Source organism: Bos indicus x Bos taurus, chromosome 7, assembly GCF_003369695.1.
Source record: "Bos indicus x Bos taurus breed Angus x Brahman F1 hybrid chromosome 7, Bos_hybrid_MaternalHap_v2.0, whole genome shotgun sequence".
In the NCBI taxonomy this organism is placed as follows: domain Eukaryota; kingdom Metazoa; phylum Chordata; class Mammalia; order Artiodactyla; family Bovidae; genus Bos; species Bos indicus x Bos taurus.
The window spans coordinates 65,571,069-65,596,355 of record NC_040082.1 but is presented as its reverse complement, the minus strand read 5'-3'; the positions used below and the strand labels follow the sequence as shown (position 1 = coordinate 65,596,355).

The window sequence follows — 25,287 nt, the reverse complement described above, 5'->3', positions numbered from 1 at the left end:
GCTTGTCCATCACCAACTCCTGGAGCTTGCTCAAACTCATGTCCATCGAGTTGGTGATGTCATCCAACCATCTCATTCTCTGTCATCCCCTTCTCCTCCTGCCTTCAATCTTTCCCAGCATCAGGGTCTTCTCCAATGAGTCAGCTCTTCACATCAGGTGACCAAAGTATTGGAGTTTCAGCTTCAACATCAGTCCTTCAATAAATACTCAGGACTGACTTCCTTTAGGATGGACTGACTTGATCTCCTTGCAGTCCAAGGGACTCTCAAGAGTCTTCTCCAACATGACAGTTCAAAAGCATCAGTTCTTTGGTGCTCAGCTTTCTTTATAGTCCAACTCTCACATCCATACATGACTACTGGAAAAACCATAGCTTTGACTAGATGGACCTTTGTTGGCAAAATAATGTCTCTGCTTTTTAATATGCTGTCTAGGTGGGTCATAGCTTTTCTTCTAAGGAGCAAGCATCTTTTAATTTCATGGCTGCAGTCACCATCTACAATGATTTGATTTTGGAGCTCCCAAAATATAGTGTGTCACTGTTTCCACTGCTTCCCCATCTATTTGCCATGAAATGATGGGACCAGATGCCATGATCTTAGTTTTCTGAATGTTGAGCTTTATGCCAACTTTTTAACTCTCCTCTTTCACTTTCATCAAGAGGCTTTTTAGTTCCTCTTCACTTTCTGCCATAAGGGTGGTGTCATCTGCATATCTGAGGTTATTGATATTTTCCCCTGCATCTTGATTCCAGCTTGTGCTTCATCCAGCCTGGCATTTCGCATGATGTACTCTGCACAGAAGTTAAATAAGCAGGGTGACAATATACAGCCTTGACATATTCCTTTCCCAATTTGGAACTGTTGTCCCATGTCCGGTTCTAACTTGCTTCTTAACCTGCATACAGATTTCTCAAGAGGCAGGTAAGGTGATCCGGTATTCCCATCTTTTTAAGAATTTTCTAGTTTGTTGTGATCCATACAGTCAAAGGCTTTGACATAGTCAATAAAGCAGAAGCTGATGTTTTTCTGGAACTCTCTTGCTTTTTCAATGATCCAACAGATGTTGGCAATTTGATCTCTGGTTCCTCTGCTTTTTCTAAATCCAGCTTGAACATCTGGAAGTTCTTGATTCACATACTGTTGAAGCCTTGCTTGGAGAATTTTGAGTATTACTTTGCTAGTGTGTGAGATGAGTGCAATTGTGCAGTAGTTTGAACATTCTTTGGCATTGCCTTTCTTTGGGATTGGAATGAAAACTGACCTTTTCCAGTCCTGTGGCCACTGCTGAGTTTTCCCAAATTTGCTGGCATATTGAGTGCAGCACTTTAACAGCCTTATCTTTTAGAACTTGAAATAGGTCAGGTGGCATTCCATCACCTCCACTGGCTCTGTTCACAGTGATGCTTCCTAAGGGCCACCTGACTTCAGACTCTAGGATGTCTGGCTCTAGGTGAGTGATCACACCATCATGGTTATCTGGGTCATTAAGATCTTTTTTGTATAGTTCTTCTGTATATTCTTGCCACTTTTTAATATCTTCTGCTCCTGTTAGGTCCATACCATTTCTGTCCTTTATCATGCCCATCTTTATTTTTCTCTTGGTATCTCTAATTTTCTTGAAGAGCTCTCTAGTCTTTCCCATTCTATTGCTTTCCTCTATTTCTTTGCATTGATCCCCAAGAAAGGTTTTCTTATCTCTCCTTGCTATTCTTTGGAACTCTGCATTCAGATGGGTATATCTTTCCTTTTTTCCTTTGCCTTTAGTTTCTCTTCTTTTCTCAGCTATTTGTAAGGCCTCCTCTGATAACCATTTTGCTTTTTTGCATTTCTTTTTCTTGGGGAAAGTAATTGTAAGTTTCTTTAGAAAAAGAAATTGTACTGCCTCCTGTACAATGTCACAAACCTCTGTCCATAGTTCTTCAGGCACTCTGTTTATAAGATCTAATCCCCTGAATCTATTTGTCACTTCCACTGTATAAGGGATTTGATTCAGGTCATACCTGAATGGTCTAGTGGTTTTCCCTACTTTTTTCAATTTAAGTCTGAATTGCAATAAGGAGTTCATAATCTAAGCCACAGTCAGCTCCCAGTCTTGTTTTTGCTGACTGGATAGGGCTTCTCCATTTTTGGCTGCAAAGAATATAATCAATCTGATTTCAGTGTTGACCACCTAGTTATGTCCATGTATAGAGTCGTCTTGTGTTGTTGGAAAAGGGTGTTTGCTATGACCAGTACGTTCCCTTGGCAAAACTCTGTTAGCTTTTGCCCTGCTTCATTTTGTACTCCAGGGCCAAATTTGCCTGTTACTCCGGATATCTCTTGACTTCCTACTTTTGCATTCCAGTCCCCTAAGATTAAAAGGATATCTTTTTTGGTGTTAGTTCTAGAAGGTCTTATAGGACTTCACAGAACCGTTCAACTTCAGCTTCTTCAGCATTACTGATTGGGGCATAGGTTTGGGTTACTGTGATATTGAATGGTTTGCCTTGGAAATGAACAGAGATCAGTCTGTCATGTTTGAGATTGTAGCCAAGTACTGCATTTCAGACTCTTGTTGACTATGAGGGCTACTCCATTTCTTCTAAGCTATTCTTGCTGACAGTAGTAGATATAATGGTCATCTGACTTAAATTTGCCCATTCCAGTCCATTTTAGTTCACTGATTCCTAGAATGTCTATGCTCACTTTTGCCATCTCCTGTTTGACCTTGATTCATGGACCTGACATTCCAGGTTCCATGTGATATTGTTCTTCACAGCATCAGACTTTACTTCCATCACAGTCACATCCACAAGTGGGCATCACTTTGCTTTGGCTCCTACGGTAATCCTATTATGGATTATTAGTCCTATTATGGTAATCCTCCATAATGTGGGTAGGCCTCAAGCAGTCAGCTGAAGGCCTGATGAGAACAAAACTGACCTCCCCTGAGAGGGAAGGAATCCTGTCAGTGCAGGGCCTGTGGACTCAGACTGCAACTCTTCCCTGGGTCTCCTACAGCCTGCTGGCCTAAGGGTCAGATTTTGGACTGGTGAGCCTCTACAATCATGCAATCCAATTCCTAAAAATAAATCATTCTATATAAACATATCCTGTCAGTTCTGTTTCTGTGCAGAAATTTGACAAACAAATTTAGACAAAAGTCTAAATCTCTTTTAGACAAAAGTCAAACCCACAAACCTCTTCAAAATAAACTCTACCAGATCTTGGGCCCCCATGAGGCTGCTATGGGGCAGTGCTCTTTCAGTAGAAAGGTATAATCTTAAGATCTGGAGACACTTTTCTTTCTCTCTTTTTCTGATTGTATAAGAGTCAATGATACCTTAAAATTTGGGGGAGTTTTAAAAAAAGATTTTTATAGACCTTCCATGGATTTGATCTTTGCCTTGAAACTGTTTCTTAATTTGACCACTTTTTGCTACCAACTTTGAGAGGCTGAAAATGAGAAAGAATTTTCAAAGTCAGTGAGTCCTGGCTCCTTACATCCTTAGCTCATCTCTCTCATGTTTCATCACAGGAAGCAGTAGCCAGGGGGTACTGTGAATATTCTGCCTGATAATATGTTTAGCTGGATCATTTAATTCATTTGGCATATTTCTTATTATTATATTATCACTGGTGACAATATTACCAAACCATCCTCTTTCATCCAGCTTTTAATAATGTTTTCCTTTCTTGCCTCTAAGCTCTCACTGAGGGCCTCCTCAAGGCTCTTCAGGTTTCTGCTAACACTCTCATAAAGCCCTTAAAGCTCTTATCAGCCATCTCTTCAAGGCCCATCCTGCTTCTTCCTCTCATCCAGTCCCCAAACCAGTGTTACATGTTTTGATTTTTTTGCTGTGGTACCATTTCACAACCAGGTCCCAAATCTATTATGATTACCTGCTGCTATGCAGTGGATCACCTCAAAACTTAGTGACTTATAGCAATGAGTTTTTTCTATTATTCTCAGTATTTCTGTAGGTCAGAAACTTGGGAAGGGTACAGCTGGGTGGTACAGCTGCACTCAGAATCTCTTATGCAGTGGTAGTCAGATGGTGGCTGAAGCTACAAGAGTGGGAAGAGGCTGCTGAGGGCTGATGCAGAATCATTCTTTCTTTGTGAGGTCCAGGTCCCTCCATGTAGCTCCTCCTCCTCAGGGACTAGTTTGGGCTTCCTTATAGCACAGTGACCTCAGGATGGTTAGTTTATACGGTAGCTCGGGGCTCCAGCATGAGTGCTCCAGCCAGCAAGGTAGAAGCGCTCATTCCTTTTACAACCTTGAAAGTCACACAGTACCACTTCTACCATACCACAAGTCTGTCCAGATTCAAGGAGAAGGACCCTTAAAGCTGTAGGCTACACACCTCAATGAGAAGGCTTTCAAAGGCACTTTTAAGAAGAACCTACAAATGTGAAATACTGTTGTGACTGTGTTTGGAAAATCTGCCACAGACACATCGTGTCGTTGTTGTTTAGTCACTAAGTTGTGTCTGACATTTTGTGATCTCATGAACTGTATCCCGCCAGGATCCTCTGTCCATGGAATTTCCCAGGCAAGAATATTGGAGTGGGTTGCCATTTCTTTCTCCAGGGGATCTTCCTGACCCAGGGATCGAACCTGCATCTCCTGCACTGGAAGGTGGATTCTTTACCACTGAGCCACCTGGGAAGCCCAGCTATCTTTTTTTTTTTTTTCTTTTTTCTTCCTTGTTTAAGCCCAAATTGTCCAGATGTGGCCAGTGAGAGTCCTTTCAAATTGCAACTGTATCCTTTTGACAAGATCCCATGATATGCTGCTGAAAACAAACACATCAGGACATTTCTAGTGGCAACCTAAATATAAATGTAGGGGATACACCCAAATTATTATGTTTCATTATCTTTTATTCGGCTTCCCAGCTGGTGCAGTAGAAGGTCCCCTGGAGGAAGAAATGGCAACCCACTCCAGTATTTTTGCCTGGAGAATCCCATGGCCAGAGGAGCCTGGCGGGCTACAGTCCATGGAGTCACAAAGAGTCGGACATGATTGAACACGCACGCACACACAACTTTTATTAACACACTGCTAAATTTAGTTTGCTAATTTTTGATTATAGGTCTTTCACAGCTATATTTAAAACTTGCCTTTCTTTGGTAAATACCATTCTTGCTAGGTATGAGTATCAAGTTCACTCTAGCCTCAGAAGTATACCCCCTTTTTCTGCATTCTAGAATGGTTTGTGTGAAATTGAAATTTTTATTACTTGAATGTTTGATAATTTGTTAGTACTCCTATCTGCACCTGATATCATCTTTGTGGGAATTTTTCTAACTAGAAGTCTGATTCTCTTTCTTTAATGATCATAAACTGGGTTTTTTTATTTCTACTTGAGTAAGTTTTGCAAAGTTTTATTTTACTTTTTTTCTTTTTTAGGAATTTGACCATCAGAGCTTTCAAATCTATTGGCAAAATAAGATTCTGTTATGGTTTTATTTTTTGCAGCTTCAATAACTCCATCTCCTTTTATTTTTCCTATTATATATTTATTCTCTTTCCCTCCTCTGTTCCCTGCGTTTTTCCTTTCTCCTCTTTCAGAGTTTTGCCCATTTCATCAGTTCTTTCAAACAATCTGCATTTGGCTTTATCGTTTCTGTTGATTTGTTGTTTCAACTTTATCGTTTCTTTGTAATATACTTTGTTATTCACTTCCTTCTCCTTTACTTGGGTTTCCTCTGCTAGTCTTTATCTACCTTTGTGAGTTGGATATTTAATTCATTGACTTTGGTCCTTCTACTTTAATGAAATTATGTAAGATGATGGATTTCCCTCCAATTTCTACTTTAGCTGCATTCCACAAATTTTAATATGTAATGTTTGTTATTGTTTACTTATTCTCATTTTTCTTTTACTCATGTATTGTTTAGAAAAGTATTTCATCTTCAAACATATGGGAGTATTTCTAGTATTCTTTTTTAAATTTCTTACTTTACTGAATCAGGCAGAAATTTTATGAGAACTGCTTTATGGTTTAGCTTGTGGCAAGATTCTTCAACTTTCTGTGCACACATGAGAAACACATCCGTTCACCACTTGTGTGCACTCTGGGTTACAATTTCAGACTTTGCTTTTAGTTCTCTTAGTTATGACTAATTGCACCTACTGATTTTTAAAGTTTCCATTATATTTTTCATTTCTAGACATTATACTGGGCCTCCCAGGTGGCTCAGTGGTAAAAGAATCTGCCTGCCAAGGCAGGAGTTCCAGGAGATGCTACTTTGATCCCTGGGTCGGGAAGATCCCCTGGAGAGGGAATTGGCAACTCACTCCAGTATTCTTGCCTGGAGAATCCCATAGACAGAGAAACCTGGTGGGATATGGTCCATAGGGTTACCCAGAGTCAAAGACGACCGAGCGTGCATGCACCCAGACATTATACTTGGTTGTTTTTTAAATAATCAAGATCATGTATGACAGCCTTACTCTTTGTTCATATTTTCAGGTCCTTTTTAAAATATATCTTTATAAGACGCTTTACCTTTTTAATTTTTTTATGCTGTGCCTGTTAATTCTAATATCTGAACTTCTATTTTTACTGGTTTTTACTTTGGTGTCTTTTAAAACTTTCTTAAAATGTGTTCTGGTTTCTGACTGTGAGCTCACATTCCTTGGATGGCAACCTGTCAAAATCATCTGAGGCCTCTGCTGAAGAAGGTTCTTCTAGACAGGATTTGCATTCCCTCTGCCATGTGCCTGGGAGCGCTACCCACAGGACAGCTTTGAACTAAATTCTTGGCTTGAGGTCTTTTCAGACATGTCTGCTATATGAATTCCAGTGAAAACCCAGCTTGTGGTTCTAGTTGTCAGAGGAGATATTTTGACCCTTCCCTTGGCGCCAAGTCTGGGGGCAGGCAGTTTTCTTAACTCATCCCTGAGGGGTGACAGGCATGTTTATCATCTACCCTCACACGACACGTGCAGGCTCTTGAGGCTTCAGCATGGGTTTCCTGACTGACATATCCTGGGCTTTGTTCCTGTCCCCTATATTGCTCTCTCTCTTCTTTTAAACCTTTATGGCCACACTGCATGGCATGTGGGATTTTAGGATTTCCTGACTGGGGCCTGAACCCAGGTCTCCTGCATTGGGAGCATGGAGTCTTAACCAATGGATCACCAGAGAAGTCCCTCTCCCATATCTCAGTCACCTGTATTTGGCAAACATCCTCAAAGCTCAAGGCAGCTTCAGAGCTCTGATTTTCAACTTTTACTGTTTGTGACCTCTTAGGAAATCTCCACTTTCCTGCTTCTCACTGGCATCACTAAAAAATTTATTTAAATGTTTTATCCATCATTTAAATTATTTTAAGTGAAAGAGTCAGCTAAGGAATCTAGCCACACAGCTAAAAACAAAAGCCTGCACAAATAGTTCTAAACTTTTCATCTTATTATTGCCCACTCTTCCTGAAATAGTGGGTACATGGGATTACTTAGGTTTGATGAAAGAAAATAACTAGGTCCACTCAATCCAAGGCTGTCTAACCCAGTTCCTTTCAGCAAGTACTCACTGCACATGTCCTGGTTTCCTACAGGTCCATTTAGAATTACAAGATACAACCCAGCCAAGCCAAGCGCTAGCACGGGTGAATAACAGCTAACCATACTGGCAAACACGGGGTCTGCTCACAAGATGGGCCAGCACTATGCTAAGCTTTTTTTAAAATTATGTATTTAAATCCATACAAGTGCCATGAGATCGAATTATTACTACCACTTTAGAGGTGAGTAAATCAAGGCACAGAAGATTAAGCAACTTGTCGAAAATAACATAGCTAGTAAGCTGGGTCATACTCAGAATGTCTGGCTACGCAAGTTTGAAAAAACACATAGAAAAGTTAGAGAACACCATGGTAAAGGATGTGAGATTATATGAGAAATAAGAGTAGGAGAGAGTGCACAGGTAACGGTGGCTGGAACTGCTGCAGAGGGGCCAGCTGATAGGCAGAACCGACTGGGAGCTGCTCTGCACTGCAGGGATGGTCTTCCTGCCCGCTGCAGTAATTAATATTCCCCGTGATGTGGTCACTGCACACTTAACGCCTCTTCCTGACTAGAGCGGCACATCCTGCTCCTCTCCTCCTACAGCCTGCCCTCTGGTAATTATGGTGCTTTTCTAGTAAATCTCCTTGGCTTCATGTAAGTCCTTTCACAGCACAGCAGCCAACAAATTGGGAAGCATTGTTCCTAAAGGCAAGGGGTGGGCCATGAGTTGTAACTCCAACTCTGTTAGAGGCCAGCGATGTTTGTCTGCTTCTTGCCTCTGCTGATGACATTTGGGGGAAAAACAAGTATGGGAGGGAGGACAAGTCACAAGATAGCTTTTATAAAATGCCTATTATGGAAATAATGAGAACCCAATAACTACCAACTGCAGAGGCAAGAAAAATAATAAAAATAATAAAGCAGAAAATGCACAAAGCAAACAATTAAGACCATTTTATTAAAACAGTACTTGCTACTCGGCAAGCATTAATTCTCACCACACAAGGGCAGTAAATGTTTATCAACCGAATTTTGCATGTTAAGAAATTCACACAGAAGTTAATATGCTCCCCAAGCTCTAGGATACTTCACAGCCCAGATTAAAAGTTAGCCATGCTTACTATCAGGCTTAGATGTCATCTCTCATTAAATTCTAAATCAGCTCAGAGAACACAACATGTTTATTATTTTTCCAACACCATGCAACTGATTCTGAAAGAGCCAAGAGAATCTTCGGGATAAATACATTGATTAAAAGGTACTTTAAATATCTTTTTTAACCCAGTGAACCAAAATACATAAATCAGAACTATTCTGGTCTACTGAGTACTGTAAATGTATATTTAGATGTAACGAAATATCAGTGGGAAATATCTTTGGAAAGTAATTACTTTACAATATATGTGGAATGTTTGTAAATGCTTAAAGCAACTTATCCATATTAAAGACCTAACTTACATGAAGAGACACAAGTATTAATTACCAAGCTGGAAACTCACTTGCAGACTTATAGCCCAGAGTTAATGTTTACAGATCATGGAATAAATACCATAAAATAAAATAGTTTAATGCAAGACTTAACTGTCTAAACCAGGGACCCACTTGTAGACACCAGCTTCATCAGCGATGCTGGAGAGAGGCTGAGTAGATAAGGGTGACTCCAGCCTTTACACTAAGTTCCTCCTTGCTTCCTGCTCTCTTTCCCACCTCCGCCCTTACTGACGTCGGGTTCTCCTGTGCTATTATTACCAGTCCTGTATCTGAGTCCAAATGAGGACTCAGTGCCTTCACAGCCCACTCAGGTAACTTAATGATCATGGATATTTCGGCATTTCAACTCGTTCCTATTGATTTCTCAAAAGTGCTCCTGATGCTCCATGTCAGTTTCAAGGAGGCACTAGGGAGCAGTGCAGACCGTGGCCAATAGGCAAGTGTGTGCACTCTCCAGGGACATTGGCTACTTGCTCCGGCCTATGCTTGCCAAGAAGTCACATGGCCCAGAGTTAATAAAGGATTTCACTTTCCAAGATCATCATCCTAATTGGATCTGTTACTAAATATCCTTATTTATTTATTTATAGTAGATGCTGACAACTTACTCATATTAAAATAGAAATACAGACAACCCCCCTGCACATCAACACTATGGAAATCAAACAATATGACCACCAGATGATTCCGGTCCACAGAACACCAGTTTGAGACCTGTCACACAGAACAAATACGGAACAGACACAGGGCCTAGGGGTCTTAGGAAAAGCTTGTGTTTGTTTCCTGACAAAGAGGCACACAGGCTTGGTGAGTTGCCCAGGTCGGGTATGACATGGCTCGTTGGAAGTTTTGGGACTTCTTCAGGACTCAAAATGACTTTGGGGTGTTTACAAGGAAAGATGGGATTGAAGCAGTAATGGTGGGCTTAGGTATTAACAGGCAGACGGGGGAGGCACATGGGGGTGAAAAGTCCTTTCAGCCCCTTGAATATAGGAGCAGAGTCCCAGAATCCCCAGGACCCACCAGGTGCAGGACAAGGCAGCCTCCAGGCCAAGTCTCTGGTGCCCACCAGGCCCTGAACTCCCACCACAGTGGCCTTTCAGTCTCTGCCATCCAATATCCTGGCCCATACCCTGGCCCACAGAACAGAACTCTCCCTCCAAGCTCCTGGGGGTCTGGGGGAGAAAGAGCCTGGTGGCAGTACACTGTCTATATCAAAAGGGCAGAAGCCCAGGTTCATCTAAGATCAATAGCCGAGGCCAGCATCCTCACCTCTGCTCTGAGTTTCATGGTATCTGGCCTGACATTTCTGTTTCCACCAGTCCTCCACACTGCTCCCTCTCCCATCAGGGGCAGCCATAGAGGTGCCTGATCTTAAGCTTTTCAAGGGCTGACCATTTAGAAATGGCTTTGAGGATATGCTTGAGAGCTGAGAGTCCTCGTAACAAGGGCCCTAGGGAGGCCACATGAGCAAGACACAGGAACATGTCTTCACAGAGGACTCTGAATATTCTATTACAATGAGGGTTAATGTAAGGGTCACCTAGTAACTGAAGCACCCAGCCTACCAAATCATTAATGCTTCCAAAGCCCATGTTCCTTCATCCATAAAATAGAAGGTCACACAAGCGGGCCACACTGGACTGCCGAGTGTGGAGACAAGTTAACCCAGCAAAGCTTACAGTGGGGGCTTCAATAATGAGAGCTGTCACCATGTATTCCCTCCCCCATGGTCCCCTTCCCTCAAGAGAAAAAGAAAATATTTAGAGACGTTTTAAGCAAAAGTCAAAGCAGAGACTTTAACTAGAAATCTCACCCAAGATGCCCATCGCTAGGAAACGGTGGCTGAGTATCTAGGATACGTTGGACACTGCGCCACCTTGGGAGACAGGAAAACCTGGCCCCAAGGGTGGGAAGAAAAGGAAGAAAACCACCATAGGGAGCCCAGAGGTCTATGCACACCAGTTCAGGACCTCACACCCGTCCTCTGCTCCTCACTAGCCATGGGACTTCAAGTCCATCACTCTTGCTGTTCAAGCACGTCTCCACCTTTGAAAATAACAGTTGACCCTGAAGGAATGTTCCAGATGTGCGGCTGAATCATGGGATGATTCCATGAATGGCAGCACCAGAAAGAGAGTTAGACTTCATGACCACCGCCACGCAGAGCATTCAGGCAGCTGTTTGGTGGTAGGGATGCAGTCATGCAGACCGGCTGTGGGACCGGCCTTAGAAACAGAGTGAGGTGAGGGAAGAGGTGGCTCCTGGACCAGAGGGCTAGAGGCACACCCAGCATGGTCTCAGACCTCTGAAACGGGGCTCAAACGGCACTGGCCCGAATCTCACTGCACTCTGAGTGTCTCTGATCCATGATAACGGCGTCCTGATGGATCCTGCTGTCAGCGCTGGATAAGCAAGGAGCTAATAGATGTCAAACAGCATTTGCATTTCTGAGATGGCTTCATCTGCTCCCTCTCTGTGGACTCTCCAAAGTGAAATTTGAAATCTGGACAGACAGGTCCACTCTGAGCAGCAGCTCTTCCAGAAATCCCACGGGAAAGAAACACTTATTTAATTATTTCCTACACAGACAAACAGCTGAGCTTCTTACACAACAACCGCAACCGGTGGCTGCTTCTCAACCTTTTCATTTTGGAAGACATGCAGTTCCCTAAGAGACGCATGGACATGTTTATCGCCCCTTGTAGTTTAAGTATCTTTCATTCATTCATTCAAAGCACACATCACAACAAACTGTCTTGTTCATGAGAAATTCTGCAGAAGGCCCAGGTTTGGGTTGGGAGAGCACTGGGGAGGCTGGCATCTGGAATATGACCCAAGAAACAATCCATGAGTCTAGATTCACCCAAGCTCCTTCTGGAAGACGACAGCAGGGTCAGAATGGAGTCCTTAATTTGGGTTTCATTTCCAGGGACATCTGTAGCCATCCGAACAGGCTGTAGAATCGTCTGTGTGGGGAGCATCTGTATTTGTGGGGTTACTCGAATGCAGCGCCAGGCACACAGTAATGAATGGATTTTCTGGCTCTCCCTGGCTCTATTTAAAACTGTCATCATTTTAAACCATGAAATATGTCAAGTGATAATTAAACCTCACCACAGACAGACACTGTGAAAATGATTAACTTTTACCATTTCCCCCACACACATTCTGAATATTCTGAATCCCCAAGGTATGGAATCATTACACTGACAGATGAGAAAAGTCGTCTTCACACTAATTTATTCTTAAAAGAACCATAACAGGACTGAAAATTCTGTGCTTTCCCATTGTGTTTTAATTTGAAAACTTCTGCTGTCAACTCACACTTGTGTAGAGGAAGCCTGGTGGGGAGGAGAACAGAGCTGACGTCACAGCTCCAGCCCCGCCTCTGCTAGCTGTGTGACCAGGGACAAGTCCCTTGCCACCTCTGAACATCATGTTTCTCCACTCATCTAGTCACCAATGACAGTATCTTCACTCCACCCGATGCACAGCTTTCTTAAATGTAGTGAATGAGATGACAAATGAGAAAGTCCTTTGAAAGCAAAAAATGGCCTGGTAACACTATCCAAGTATAAGATGTATATTCTGTATAAAGGGGTGAGGCACAGCTTTGCAGATCTGCTGTCTTTAAAAAAAGAAGAAAGAAAGAAAATGGGAAGGAAAAAAAAAAAAAAACCTCAACTCATTTTATTTTCAGCTGAAGTTTCTAAGCATGAGATTAGATCTGACCCTGTCAGATAAATGTCTCCTCTTAGCCACAGGACTCCTATTTTGTGCCCAAATATGCAGTGATTCACACAAATGATAAAAATTCAAATGAAGCAGCCAAGCAGCTGGATGGGAATGCTGCTTCCAGCAAAAAGAGAGCACAAATAACTGCTAAAATTAGTAAAACAAACAGACTGAAATGTATTTTCACTCCCACAACTCTTTTTCCAGACCTGTGATTTTCTCCTTTAAGGCCCATTTCTTCTAAATGTGGAGGTCTCTGGTTCTCTCTGGCAGCGGCAGCCTGCAGGGTCCCATCACCCTAACCCTGCGGGTACGTCAGCTGCAGAGTGATGAGTCCGGCTGGCAAACGGGAGCATTTCCATCAGAACTGTACAAACACTGCTGAATTTCCATCAGGAACGTGCTTTCCTGGATGACCTCAGTTAAGCACATTTTAATTCTTTGATCAATTTCCTATGGCGTTCAAAGGGTTTCCTGTTTTTCTCTATTTACAAAATAAAATTCCAATGCCTGTGTCAGAGGGCTTTTATGAGGATTAAATAAGAAATGAGTATGTTAAAATGTTTCCATTAAGAACTCTTCTGATCTAAGCAATTTATATTAAAGCAGTGAAGTAAGCCTCTACTACTATATTAATCTATCAGTAAAAAAAAATCAGTGAAAGTCACTCAGTCTTGTCTGATTCTGCGACCCCATGGACTGTAGCCCGCCAGGCTCCTCTGTCCATGGGATTCTCCAGGAAAGAATACTGGAGTGGGTAGCTGTTCCCTTTTCCAGGGGATCTTTCCAACCCAGGGATCAAACCCAGGTCTGAGCAACCACGGAAGCACAAGAAGCTGCTTACTTAAAAGTGGCTGGTGAACAAGAGCACTGGTTTTCTGTAAGGACCAGGTCTCCCCACCTCAACTGTGTCCCTGCCTGCTATCAAATGCCCATTGGGAAGCAGTAGTGCAGAGAGCTCCCACCATATCCTTTCCAAGAAAGAAGCAGGATCTCTCATGAAAAATGGAGAATAAAGCTCCTGGAAGCCTCATGGAGGTAAATATTAAAGTCACCAAAGGGTGGGGCTGGGGGGGAGATTTGATATTAGCTTTTGATCTTTATGCTCTTTCACTGAAGAGCTAAGGAAAGCAGAATATGTTGAGGTCCAAAAAAACAATAATACACCCACAGTTTAGGCCAGGGGATGCTTACTGTACCTTACCAGGTCACTATGTCTGTCACAGGGGAAGGGGGTCAAAGGAGCAGGAGACCCCCTTGCTGGAGGCAGCTGTGATTTAAGAAAACCAAATAGGCCTGCATTTGTCATCAGGGATCTGGGTTCCAAGCCACATCCCGCTTCCTTCTTGGAAGATGGGAGCAATGCCCTACCTGGAAACACTAGGTAAATGCTTCCTGCAGCTTAGTCTAAGCCTGCTTTTGAGGCACTCAGGACCCCTCGGGGGTGGAGGATGTAACACACATTCGGATGTGAAATAATTTAGTAACTGATAACATGCACCTTCCTGCATCGTGTCCCCTTTGTGGGAAGAGCCCCCATTGTCATCTGGGCATCTGCCTCCCTCTCACTCTCAGGTGCGCAGCCCGTGCCTGCTAAACCCAGCAGCGTGCAGCATCCCCCTGGCCTCAGGCACTGATTCAGGATGGGGCATGTGACCTGAGCCCATCCCATCTGAGTAGCACTTCCAGAGGAAAAGACTTGGAGGTGTAAGGGAGGTTGGCACTCACCATGAGGAGAGTCAACTGCAAGAGGGGAGATGAGTGAAACCAGATCCTGGTACCCTACATTAGGTTTGCCTGAAGCCAGCACCCCTCATGCCTCCATCCTCCACCCAGCTTTCCAGTTAACTAAGCCAATAAGATGTTCCTTTTGTTTGGGCTACTTGGACTGCATTTTGCTATTTCCAACAAAAAAATTGTCCCCACTAATCAAGTGTGCCCAAAAGAGACCCTCTGCCAATGGAACTGTCCTTTGGAGAGAAGACTCTGAAACATCATTTCCACCACGTTATTCAGGGAGCTGTTCCCCTTGGCTCCCATGTTGGTGTACATAGAGCAAATACTCCCCTGCTTTGGGGTCTGCCCCATACAAGGCACCTGGCCATGATACATGGCAGCTCTTGCCTTTCTGTCTGCAGGAAACTCTTGTATCTCCCCAGCTGACACGTTCATGGATGCACATGCTCTGTAAAGGCAGGGACCACACCTTGTCATCACTGCACATCCAGCAAATTCCAGTCCATCCGAGGAAACTTTCATTAGCACCCAATAAGCCTTCACAAAACCCTAAGATTGGTGCTTACCTTTCTACCAGAGTGATTTATCTTTTAGAAGTAGTCATAACCAAACCAAGCTCCTTGACATTGCTTCAGAAGCACTGCAGGAGTGAGGGAGCACTCAGGGACGGAACACTCCCTACAGAGGCCTCTGGAAAGTGGGTGGGTGGACAACAACTGGCCTAGGTACCCGGGTGAACTAGCCTCATGCACGTTTCAATGATGCTGACTGTACTCACACACCAGCTGGGACAGCCACCCGCTGCCCGCACCCAGGACCCGGAGGCTACTGGTCATTGCCCACATCCCACAGAGCTGGTGGTTGGTCAGTGCTCATTCATTTCTGGGGCCCATGTTTCCTGACTTTCCAAGAGCACAAAGCAAGCTAATGTTACCTCATGCAAAATTCAACATTTTGCAAAAAAGTTTTCCACACACACATACGCCCTGAAGCATTTTCTTGAAGCCCACTGACAGTCCCAGCAAAAAAGCATAATTAAAAAGAGTGTGCAGAGAACCACAGTGTGGGTTGTAATGTCCTGGATCTCTGGCCCTCATTGCCTGATCTGCAGGGGCCTCCAGGGGCATGTGGCTTGTTCATCACAGCCAGCATCTGCACCAGACGGCACCCTGTGAAGCCCTCGCCGCACCCAAGGGGAGAAACAGGCCAGTGGCGCAGCAGCAGTGAGCGCCCACAAAAGAGTGAGGCTGACCAGGACAGAGCACACTGCCAGGCCTCACTCCTTCAAATGGGACTCATCACCTTGCAGATTACTCCCCATGTGGGCTCTGTGTCTGAAGAAGCTGAGAGAGGAAAGATTTGATGTTGAGACAACACACTCTGAAAATAAGGCAGTGGGAGTTTTGGGTGTTTTTTGTAAGAGATTTTAACAGATGAACTAATTCTGATGAAAAGAAAGGAATTAGATCACAATGGTCAGTTAGATTCTGTACCTTGTTCCCAAGAAAGACTGCTGAGTAGCAATAAAATAGAAGAGACAGAAACAAATGATTTTTAAGTCACAGATAATTAACCCCAGAGGCTCACTGATGGTACATTAATATTGCTGGGGCAAGTGGCTTAACGAGTTTGAAAAGGACCTCAGAGTTTATATGCAACAGATCATTTCAAGGGTTCCTGAAAAGCAGAGAAACCCCTTCAGGCTTAAGGGCCAGGCAAGGGGAGAAGATGACAAATATCAGCCTCTATTGCTGGGATCTCAGAGAAGAGAAGGGACTGCCTCCTGCCCTGGGGAAGGATGGGATCTCAGCAGGTCTACTGGGAGTGCCATCACCTCTGTTTCCGGGCCTTGGACAAGCCAGCTTAGTGTGCTTCACAATGATGCCGTCTCGTGAAGGACTTGCCCTACTGTGCTTATGAAGCTGCAGAGGCTCATACCCTCTGAGGGGTATGACTTCTCAGATAATGTGACTCTTTCCCATCCATTCCAGAGAGGGGCCTAGGGACACACTTTGCAATGGCAACTCCCAAGGAGACTTCTCACCACCAACACGGCTCACTGCACAGGGCCTCCTCACCCCACCCAGACCCACCAAGACCCTCCACAAGCACATACCTCATTTGCACGAGCACCTTTCAAGGACTTTCTATCTGAGGGACCCCCAAGGTGTCAGAAAGAGCAGAGTGGCTCCCTGAGGATGGTCATTAAGGAGAGGGAGCCCTCCCAAGGGCAGCGGTGGGAAGAGTAAGTGTAGAAGGGGAGATGGGGTACCCATAGCTGAACAACCTGGCAACCCCACACCTGCAATTTTACTTTCCGAGAAATTTTACTTTCTCTGAGAGAGCTGGGTCAGCCCTAGGGTGTGTGGGGATCTGCGTGTACCAGGTGGGAGACCCCACAAGGAAGGGCCTCGATCCCTTCTCTCCCAGGGCTCACCCTACACAGCAGTGTGGGAGCCTCCACTGGAGCGCAGCAGACCTCGGCCACCAGCGCCATGCACCATAGTGCTGAGGCGGCAGGCATGGTGTCACACACATTCAAACAGAAGCATGAGTGGCTCCCTGAGCTATACACAGCAAGGTCCTGCTTCTTCCAAATCAGGGAGAAAGCAGACATTGGCCAGGTGATAGGAGGAAGCACTCACCCAGAGCCGGGAAGACCCTCGATTAAGGGAGAGCATGTAAGAGGCAGCAGAGACAACTCAGGTTCACTCGGGCTTAGTCGACGGCTGGTGTTTCCACGCCCAGACACTTAGAATTGTCTTCAAGAAGCTTGGGGTCACCCACAGCCTGAGAATCCTCTGGCTAAGGCTGTGCTTGGTCCTTGGGAAAGGCCATTGTCTGCCTGAGTTTTATTATGATGAAGTAATTAAAAGGAAATAGGAAGGATTTACCATGGGATGCTCAAGACAGTTTCTGACCTCAGTGCCTAGAAAACCCTTAATCTGGGAATACAAATTTTATGCGTGTTTGTGGTTAAGTTCTGAAAGACATCAAGAAGAGAGCTGTTTCTCTGATTGCAGAATAAGAGAATCTGAGCAGAGAGTTCAAGATTCTGGGCTAAATTTCAGAAAATCCTTCACAGGAAAAGTCAACAGACTAAGATTTGCAACATCATCTGTAAGTCAGCTTGAAGACAGAGGAATGGGTTTGGTGACTGAGACGTTCTTTGTTGTATGTCTGAGGCCAAACCTACAGATACAGTATGAAAAGAGCCACAGTGAAGACTACCAGCTTCACTGTGCATTGACGCCATGGCCCACACTGGGCCAAGGGCTCTCCATGCTGAATCCCTCCCCATAATGTGTCCAGGAAGCTGTGAGGGATGTCAGTTGCATACTGCCCAGCATCCTCTCTCTATGGACCAAACCTGTACCCACTCTCTGGCATCTGAGTGAGGGTGAATCCCCAAGGGAAGCACACATGGTCTTGCCTGGCCAATCCCAGTATTCCAACCCCTCCTTGCCAGTAATTGGTTTAGGGCTTGACTCATAATACAAGGCCAGCAAATCAGAATCTTCAAGGAGACCTTTCTCCGCTTTCTCTGGAGGAAAGTAGTTTCACCCTCTCAGATGGTGAGCGGTCAGTCAGGAGTCTGTGAGCACCAGCTGCCAGGAGCCAGCCTGCAAGGCTAAGTGGAAGAGGCGAAAACGCCAGGAGGAGGAAAGAAAAGGAGTGTAAGGTCTTATAGGAGCTGTTTTTGAGGCCAGATCCACCCTCTCTTAGATTCACAAGGTGTTTAGGCATTAGCCAGTGCAAGCTGGGTTTCTACAACGCAGAGTTAGGACTAAGGGTCTGTACTATTACTGTCCTAAGCTTTTTCAGAGAAGACTGAGTAACTTGCCCCAAGTCACACTGTGAGTAAGCGGAGAAGTGGGATTCTGCTAATTGGTCGTGGCCTAACTGGGTACCAAATTGTTGTAGGCAACCAGAATACACCAGCCAGTTGTGTCATCCACTCCCCACTCATCCTGGGGCACATAGGTACAATATCAGTTTCCCAGTAGCTAAAGAGAAAGCACTCTCCAGAAAGAGTCAACTGCTGTGGAATTAGACACTGAAGGAGACAGGTGCCACCCCCAACTTTTTGGAGCCCAAAAACTGCTGGAGAGAACAAGCAAGCTCCACTGTATAGAGTGGGGGCAGGATAGGGAAGGAAATCCCATTTCACTCCCCAGATGGCACTCTTGATTGGAAAAGGACCCACTACCCCAGGCACTGACAAATCTGAATGGCTTCCTCTTAAGTTCCCTACATCTGCAGCCATTAAAGAAGTTATCTCAAAAGAAGTTAGGAGTTTATTAATCCGTTTCATCGAAGAGAGTCAGCCACTTTACATTATACCAAGATAGATTATGCAGGCAACCGAGAGACCCAGAAAACATCTGCTAAACAAAATCAAAATTAATGGTAAACATACTGCAATTCTTGATAGCTGAAGTTCACCCAGATGCAAAGAACTAAAAAGGGGCTATTAGAGGCAGCTGCCAATTAAGGGAATAATTCCAAGGGTTTTCACAAAGTGAGGCTCTAGTTACACACTCAGGACTGGCAGGTCATGTTTATATAGGAGATTTGCATTGCTAAGGAGACAGAGCCACCCTGCCTGTGTGACTGTCACTTCCCTCTCTTCTTCTGTGAAGACAGCAGCATCCCTCCTCTCAAGTCTCCCTCACAGCGCTGCTGGAAGCCACGACAGGCTGGTCTAGACGGCAATGTGTGAGTGAGCCATCGTAGGGAAGATGGGTAATGCAGTGTGACATTGGTGCCCACCCCCAAAACCCACAGTCTCTAATCACAGCACAGTCACAGACATCTGGAATAGCTTACTGATCACCCCATGCTCTAAGAGATGGCTGACAAGGGCTGAATTATCCGGGCCGCTTGCTCAGCTCACTCGAGTGTTCTCTCATGACTGTAATTCAGTGTGATGGGATCAGTTAGAGAAAAGCACCGGTTTGGGTAGATGGATCCCAGCAGTTATCATCAGCATCAGCCCTCAGAGTGGACATGGGAGTGTCTCGGTGAGGTGAGGTTGGCATCTTTTGTGGAAGCTTCAGAAAAAAAGTTGAAATTAAATTGTAGGTGACTAGAGGGAGGTGTAAAAATGCCTGCATTAGAGAGGCAATGAAGAAGCAGCCATCTGCCTTCCCTGTGCTGCTGGCAAAGGGGGGCCCAGGGCAAGAGGATGATGTAAGACTGCCCTGAAGGTGGAAGGAGGTACCAACTGGGGTACCAAGAGACATCCTCCCAAGGTTGCTGTCCTGCCACAATATTCTCTATCGCCCCCCAGGCTCCCCTGAGAGTCCTTCCCATAAATCTAAATTGGAAACAAAGCTCCCCTAGAAAGTTTTCTTCCAAGAGGCCCTCTCAGCTCTCTGGGCTTGGCAGTGATCATGTATGCTTAGAAATCCTTGGGTGATGAAGCGAGATCAAATCATCACCTGCCCATTAGAGAGAGGTTCAATGTCTCAGAGAGACATTGGTCCAGAGGGACCTTGGCCCAAAGGGCTCTTTATTCCTACTCAAACAAGCATGAGAAGGAAGGAGTCTAATGTAAGGTGCCATCTGCTCTGCTTATATCATGGGTTACTGAGAATTAAGGGAGATAAAGAACATGAAACTCTCAGAAAACTTCAGAATATCTAAGATACAATTAACATCATCTCACCACTCTCTCCACACACCGCCTCTGGAAGACAGGCACATGCTGGGGCCTGTCCTGGGCTCTGTCAAAGCAGTCCCTCTTTGTGGACTCTTTAGAGCAAGGCTTGCAAAGGGCACTGTGTGGAAGCCCAGCCAGAGATGATTAAAACCAAATCAAGATGCCATGGGGAACTAAGTTTGGGAAAGGCTGCATATTACACTCCCTTTTCAAAGTCCTATTTAACATCTTAACAACCTAAGAGATTCTGCAATAAAAATAACAACCAGCTTGATATTGAGTCCAGCATTTACCAAGTGTTTTATTTTCCTACGGCTGCTGTAGCAAAGTTCTATAAAGTAAGTGACTTAACGAGAGAAATCTGTTTTCTCCCAGTTCTGGAGGCTAGAAGTCAGAAATCAACGTGTTGGCATGACCACCCTCCCTTTGAAGGCTCTAGAGGAGGATTCTCTGTCGCTCCTTCCTAGCTTCTGCTGATTGTCAACAGCCCTTCATGTTGCTTGGCTTATGTACTCAGTCTACTCTGTGCCTCCTTTAGAACATGCCATTCTCCCTGTGTCTATGTCTAAATCTCTCTCCTCAAAAGGATCTCACTTATTGGATCATGGTCCATCCTATTTCAATATGACCTCATTGTAATTACACATTTGCCAGGACTATATTTTCAAGTAAGGTTACATTCACATATTCTGGGTTAGAACTTCAAAATATCTTCTTGGGAGACACAATCCAACCTATAATACCAAACCTATTTGAACGTGGAGCACTTTCATCAATGCATCAGCTGGGAATGTCTGGATATCCACAGAACACTTCCTATAAGTGCCTCTGTAGAACCAAATGATTCAGTGCCTCTCTTGTATATCACTGGGACAGGATCAGAGTGAAAAATACATATACAAGGCAATTTTTAAATTTGCACTTAATTGTTTGAAATGATTGTTGAGCCACTATAGGCCCCGGGCTAAGGCCTTGAGGAATTTAGGAGTGAAAGAGGGGAGGGTCTCAGCTCTCAGGAAATGAATGACTTACCAGGAGCCCTTAACTCCCAGGTAAAGCAGGGTAAGAAAAACTCTTCAGAAAGAGAGTTGGAAGGGATAGGAGAGAGGTGGGATTTCACAAGATGAGGGACAAAGAGCCAGCAGGCTGCAGGGACAACGCATGAGGCAAGAAAGCCGGGCTACAGCCTGAGAACCATGACAGCACTGGATGGGAGGAGCATGGGGCAACTAAGCCACAGAGCCCGTCTGAGGCACGCGGTGCATTCGCGCCACCGTAATGATCTCCAACACACCTGACCTAGCCTGGACTCCGTTCCCACTGCTAATATCAGCTCCCTCACCTCTCACTCCACAGACTTAATCAAGAGCTTCCAAAAGTTACGAGTGTAAAGTTGCAATTGGTCATCCATGTGTAGCCATGAGTTGGAGCTGATATCCTGAGTCAGATGTTACATAAAAACAAAAATAGAAAATTATCTTAGGTTTTGTGGTCCAGAGGCTACCCCTCTAGACCTTTCCAGGATCTCCTGGGCCTGGTAAACTAGGCAGAAAAATTCAGAGGGTTAATTATCTGCTCCTCTTTCAGTGCCAGATCAAGTCAAAGCTAAGTGTTCATTGCTAGACAATAATGTCTTATTCGTGTTTGCAGGAATGTTTATTGAAATATTCACAGTGCTTCTACTACTTTTATACCCATATACATACACTGTTCTGGGCAAGATTAACAACCCTACTACCCAAGCCATTGAATCTCAGACTTAAAATACACTCAGAACTGACCTACAAGGTCCCACTCTTCCTTCCTTCCTGCCAGGTTATAAGCACTGACATTAAGGCACTGGGCTATCTCAGGAATTTCCAAACACTCAACTTTGACAGAAGCAAGCAAGAAACATCAGCTCACAGAAGGAAGAAAAATGTTTCTGTTGTATCAAGACAAATTAGCAGTACAAACCCGAGGCATATGTTCCCAGTAAGCCAGTTATGAAAGATGCTGCTTCAAGAACGAAGAGAGTTATGGGAAAATAGAGCACAGCCTAACCATGCCTTTGCTCACCCTGAGACATGTAGTCTTCTAGGAATTTGGAGTCTCAGGTACAATAAGGTCTTTTATGCCTCTGAGCAAAAATACACATGGTTTTCTCATATCCTAGCCTTACTATTTAAAGACATTTCTAACACAAGAACAGTAAGAGTCCAAAACAGTTAAGCTCATATGTGATTCCATAATGCAAATAGTGCTGTGCACCAAACAGTCACACGCACTCAGGAGTAGTGGAATGAATAGTATTATAAACCAAAGTTCATGCCGACTTGTCTCCTAAAGGCTATTTTTCTCCAGGTTACATGGTCATAACATTGTGAACACAACTTTGAATCAGAAACAGGCCTTCCCTGCCCCACCCACCTTCATCCAGTACCATTCGATTTTGACGTCCAAATGATGTGGTTCAGCAGTTCAGAGGACGCTGAGCCCAAAACCAGAGACAATGGCGAATGAGAGTGAAAGCCAGAAAGCTTATCCTAGAGCTAGATTAACCAGATTCTTTGTATCCAGGATTCCAGTACCGCAGACAGCGGCAAACAACTGGTTCTATGAACCCATGAGTATAGACAGTATGGAAAGTTTAAGTCTAGGGGCACACTTCAGTAACATGACCCTTCTGTGTTTTTCATTGTGTTGCATAAAATAAGAACTAACCAAGAGGCAAGGTTTTTAGATTTGAAAATCAGTATGGTATTTTCTCACTTCTAATGATTGGTGCTCTTTTTGGAGACAATACCACCAAGAAGGAGGTGTGGTTATAGCTAAAACCAAAGGCCAGACCCCAGACCGAGAACTCACTTTGGTTCCTAACTTCATCCTCCCATCCCTGAAATACAGGGATGACTGGTGGTGATTTCCATAAATCATACAAAAGACAGTCTCTTATTAGAGACCAGGTACCACTGAAAGCAAGTAAGAGTAACTTCAATTTCCACTAAAAGATTTCAGAAATTACCATCCATATATATTTACCTCAGTAATCAGAAAACAAATGCACTAGAGGAACTCTGGCAGGGAAAATAAAACATGGTGGAATTGTTTTCAAAAGGAAAATTAATTACTTATATCTATTTCAGCTTAACTAAAGTCATAAAAATCTAATCAGAAATATTTTTCACAGTGGCACCTTTTCCCAGTTATTGAAATACCTCAAACCATAAATAATTTTTTATTGTTGATGTAGTTTTCACCAGGTTAAATAATTATTTCAAACTTCACTCAGAAATGAGGCTTCTTTTGAGAGACTGCAAACATTATCATGAATGAGCCAGTTCCCTAGACCCCATCTCTGATACCTGAAGGTAGAGGACACAGTCACAAGCAAACTTCGGCTTTCGCTCCTGCAGTCCCTGAGGCAAGTGCCAAGCAGTCAGCACCCAGAACAGGTCACATGAAATTTCAAAGAACAGGCTGCCCACAGTCTGAAGTTAATCTTAACTGTAACAAACTACATCCATATGCCCACAATGAGAATGAAGTGAGTATGAGTGCATCTTCCCTACCTTCTCTTCTTCTGACGTCAAGGCTTCTGGATTCCTGCAAGACAAGAAAGATTTGGTGTTTTTGAAGAATAACTCATATGTAGAAATACTTGCAAATACCTCACCTCTTGTTAGACATTCATTCACAGAAGGGTAAACAATCTCATAAATATAAGACATTCAGCAGTGTTGGGGCTCCTAAACTCTCAACATATACATACACATCTGTAAATGTAAACCACTTGCTGCTTTGCTGGCTTAAGCAAACATACTGTTAATCATGCAGTTTTTAATGAGCAGACCCAACTCTCATGGTCTTCCTTATATGGAAACTGGGCTGGTTCCAATTGTTAGGAAATACCTTGTTTTAAGTTGAATTCCCACCCTTGACCTAGACTGCAAGTGTTTGTAGGGAAAACATAAGTAGACAGGAGCCAGAATGACGTGAGCAACAGCAGGCTGTGATTTGTGGTGCCATGGGAAAGACCATTATTGTTCCTGTGCAGGCCACTGGCATGATCTGCTGATTGACTATGCTCCTCAATAGTTTCCAAAGCGTGGGAAACTATGGACAATTTGGATAGCCACTCCATGCCACTGGACTAGAGTAAGCCTTGGCTCTTCTTATTTCAATCTCATCTTCCTGCAGTGTGCAGAGCAATAAGCAAAGTGTTTCAGAAATTACATAGGTTAAAGACAGAGGCCTTGAATTGAAGGTATTTACAGTTGAACAGAAGGGTACAGAACAAACACAAATTACTGAGAAATAAAGAGGAGATTTTGCCTTGATGAATACCAATATGTTCACAATCAAATGAAAAATGTAAGGAAAAAAAAAAAGGTTTTTTAAATAACCTTTGCAAATAGCACAGAAGAATGGGCAGGCTTTCAGATAGAAATATGGGAGGGAGGGTGTACCAGGAAGAGAGAATAGCTTAAGAAAAGGCCAAAAAGTACAAGGCATGGTCAGGCAGCAGGAAAAGGCCCAGTGAGAAGTAATGCAGGGAAAGGCTGAAATCTATTGTGGTTTCATGACTAGTAAAAAGCATCTACAATCTGTTATAAATGACCCAGTTACGATAAAGAGCCTAATATTGAGATTAAGGTGAAAATCCATGCTTAGCATTAGCATGTCTTTCATACCTTAGCATTCTCGTTTAGCATTCTTACGGGGCGAGGAAGGGGGAGCCAATATTAGGAAGGAAACTTGAGGAGGCACTGAAAAGATTGTCCTGTCTTGCCTAAATTACACTTTCTGACTGCCATCTCTGTAATGAGTCAAAAGGCCAAGTGGAGACCAATGGAAGACCATGTCACAGGCCAGCAGCATACCAGCAGGCACAATTATCCAAACAGGCTTCCCAAATGCTGGTTCTTCATAAGCTCAAGGGTCAAAAGAGGGAGCCTGGAGAACAATAACTGGAACAGAGCTGCTGCCACAAGCACATCATGCACTAAGGAAACCCAGCTTCTACACTGCTGCTCAGACTCTGCTCTAGGGGCTGGCACCTCCCTCCTGGAAGGAACTAGTATTTGTGGAACAGGAAATCAACCGTTATAGCTCGAGAAAAAAACCTTATGGGAATTTTACTGTAATTGCATAAAATGTATAAATTACCTTAGGG

General features: G+C 44.0%; 1 protein-coding gene across 2 annotated transcripts in view; it reads right to left on the bottom strand.

The window, feature by feature from the left end:
• FSTL4 (follistatin like 4) overlaps positions 1-25,287 on the bottom strand; it is a 443,838-nt gene that overhangs the window by 376,393 nt on the left and 42,158 nt on the right. For both annotated transcript variants that reach the window (XM_027546506.1, XM_027546505.1), the window contains exon 3: positions 23,684-23,717. In XM_027546506.1, coding sequence (XP_027402307.1) covers positions 23,684-23,717 — 34 coding nt within the window. The remainder of the gene's footprint in view (positions 1-23,683; positions 23,718-25,287) is intronic.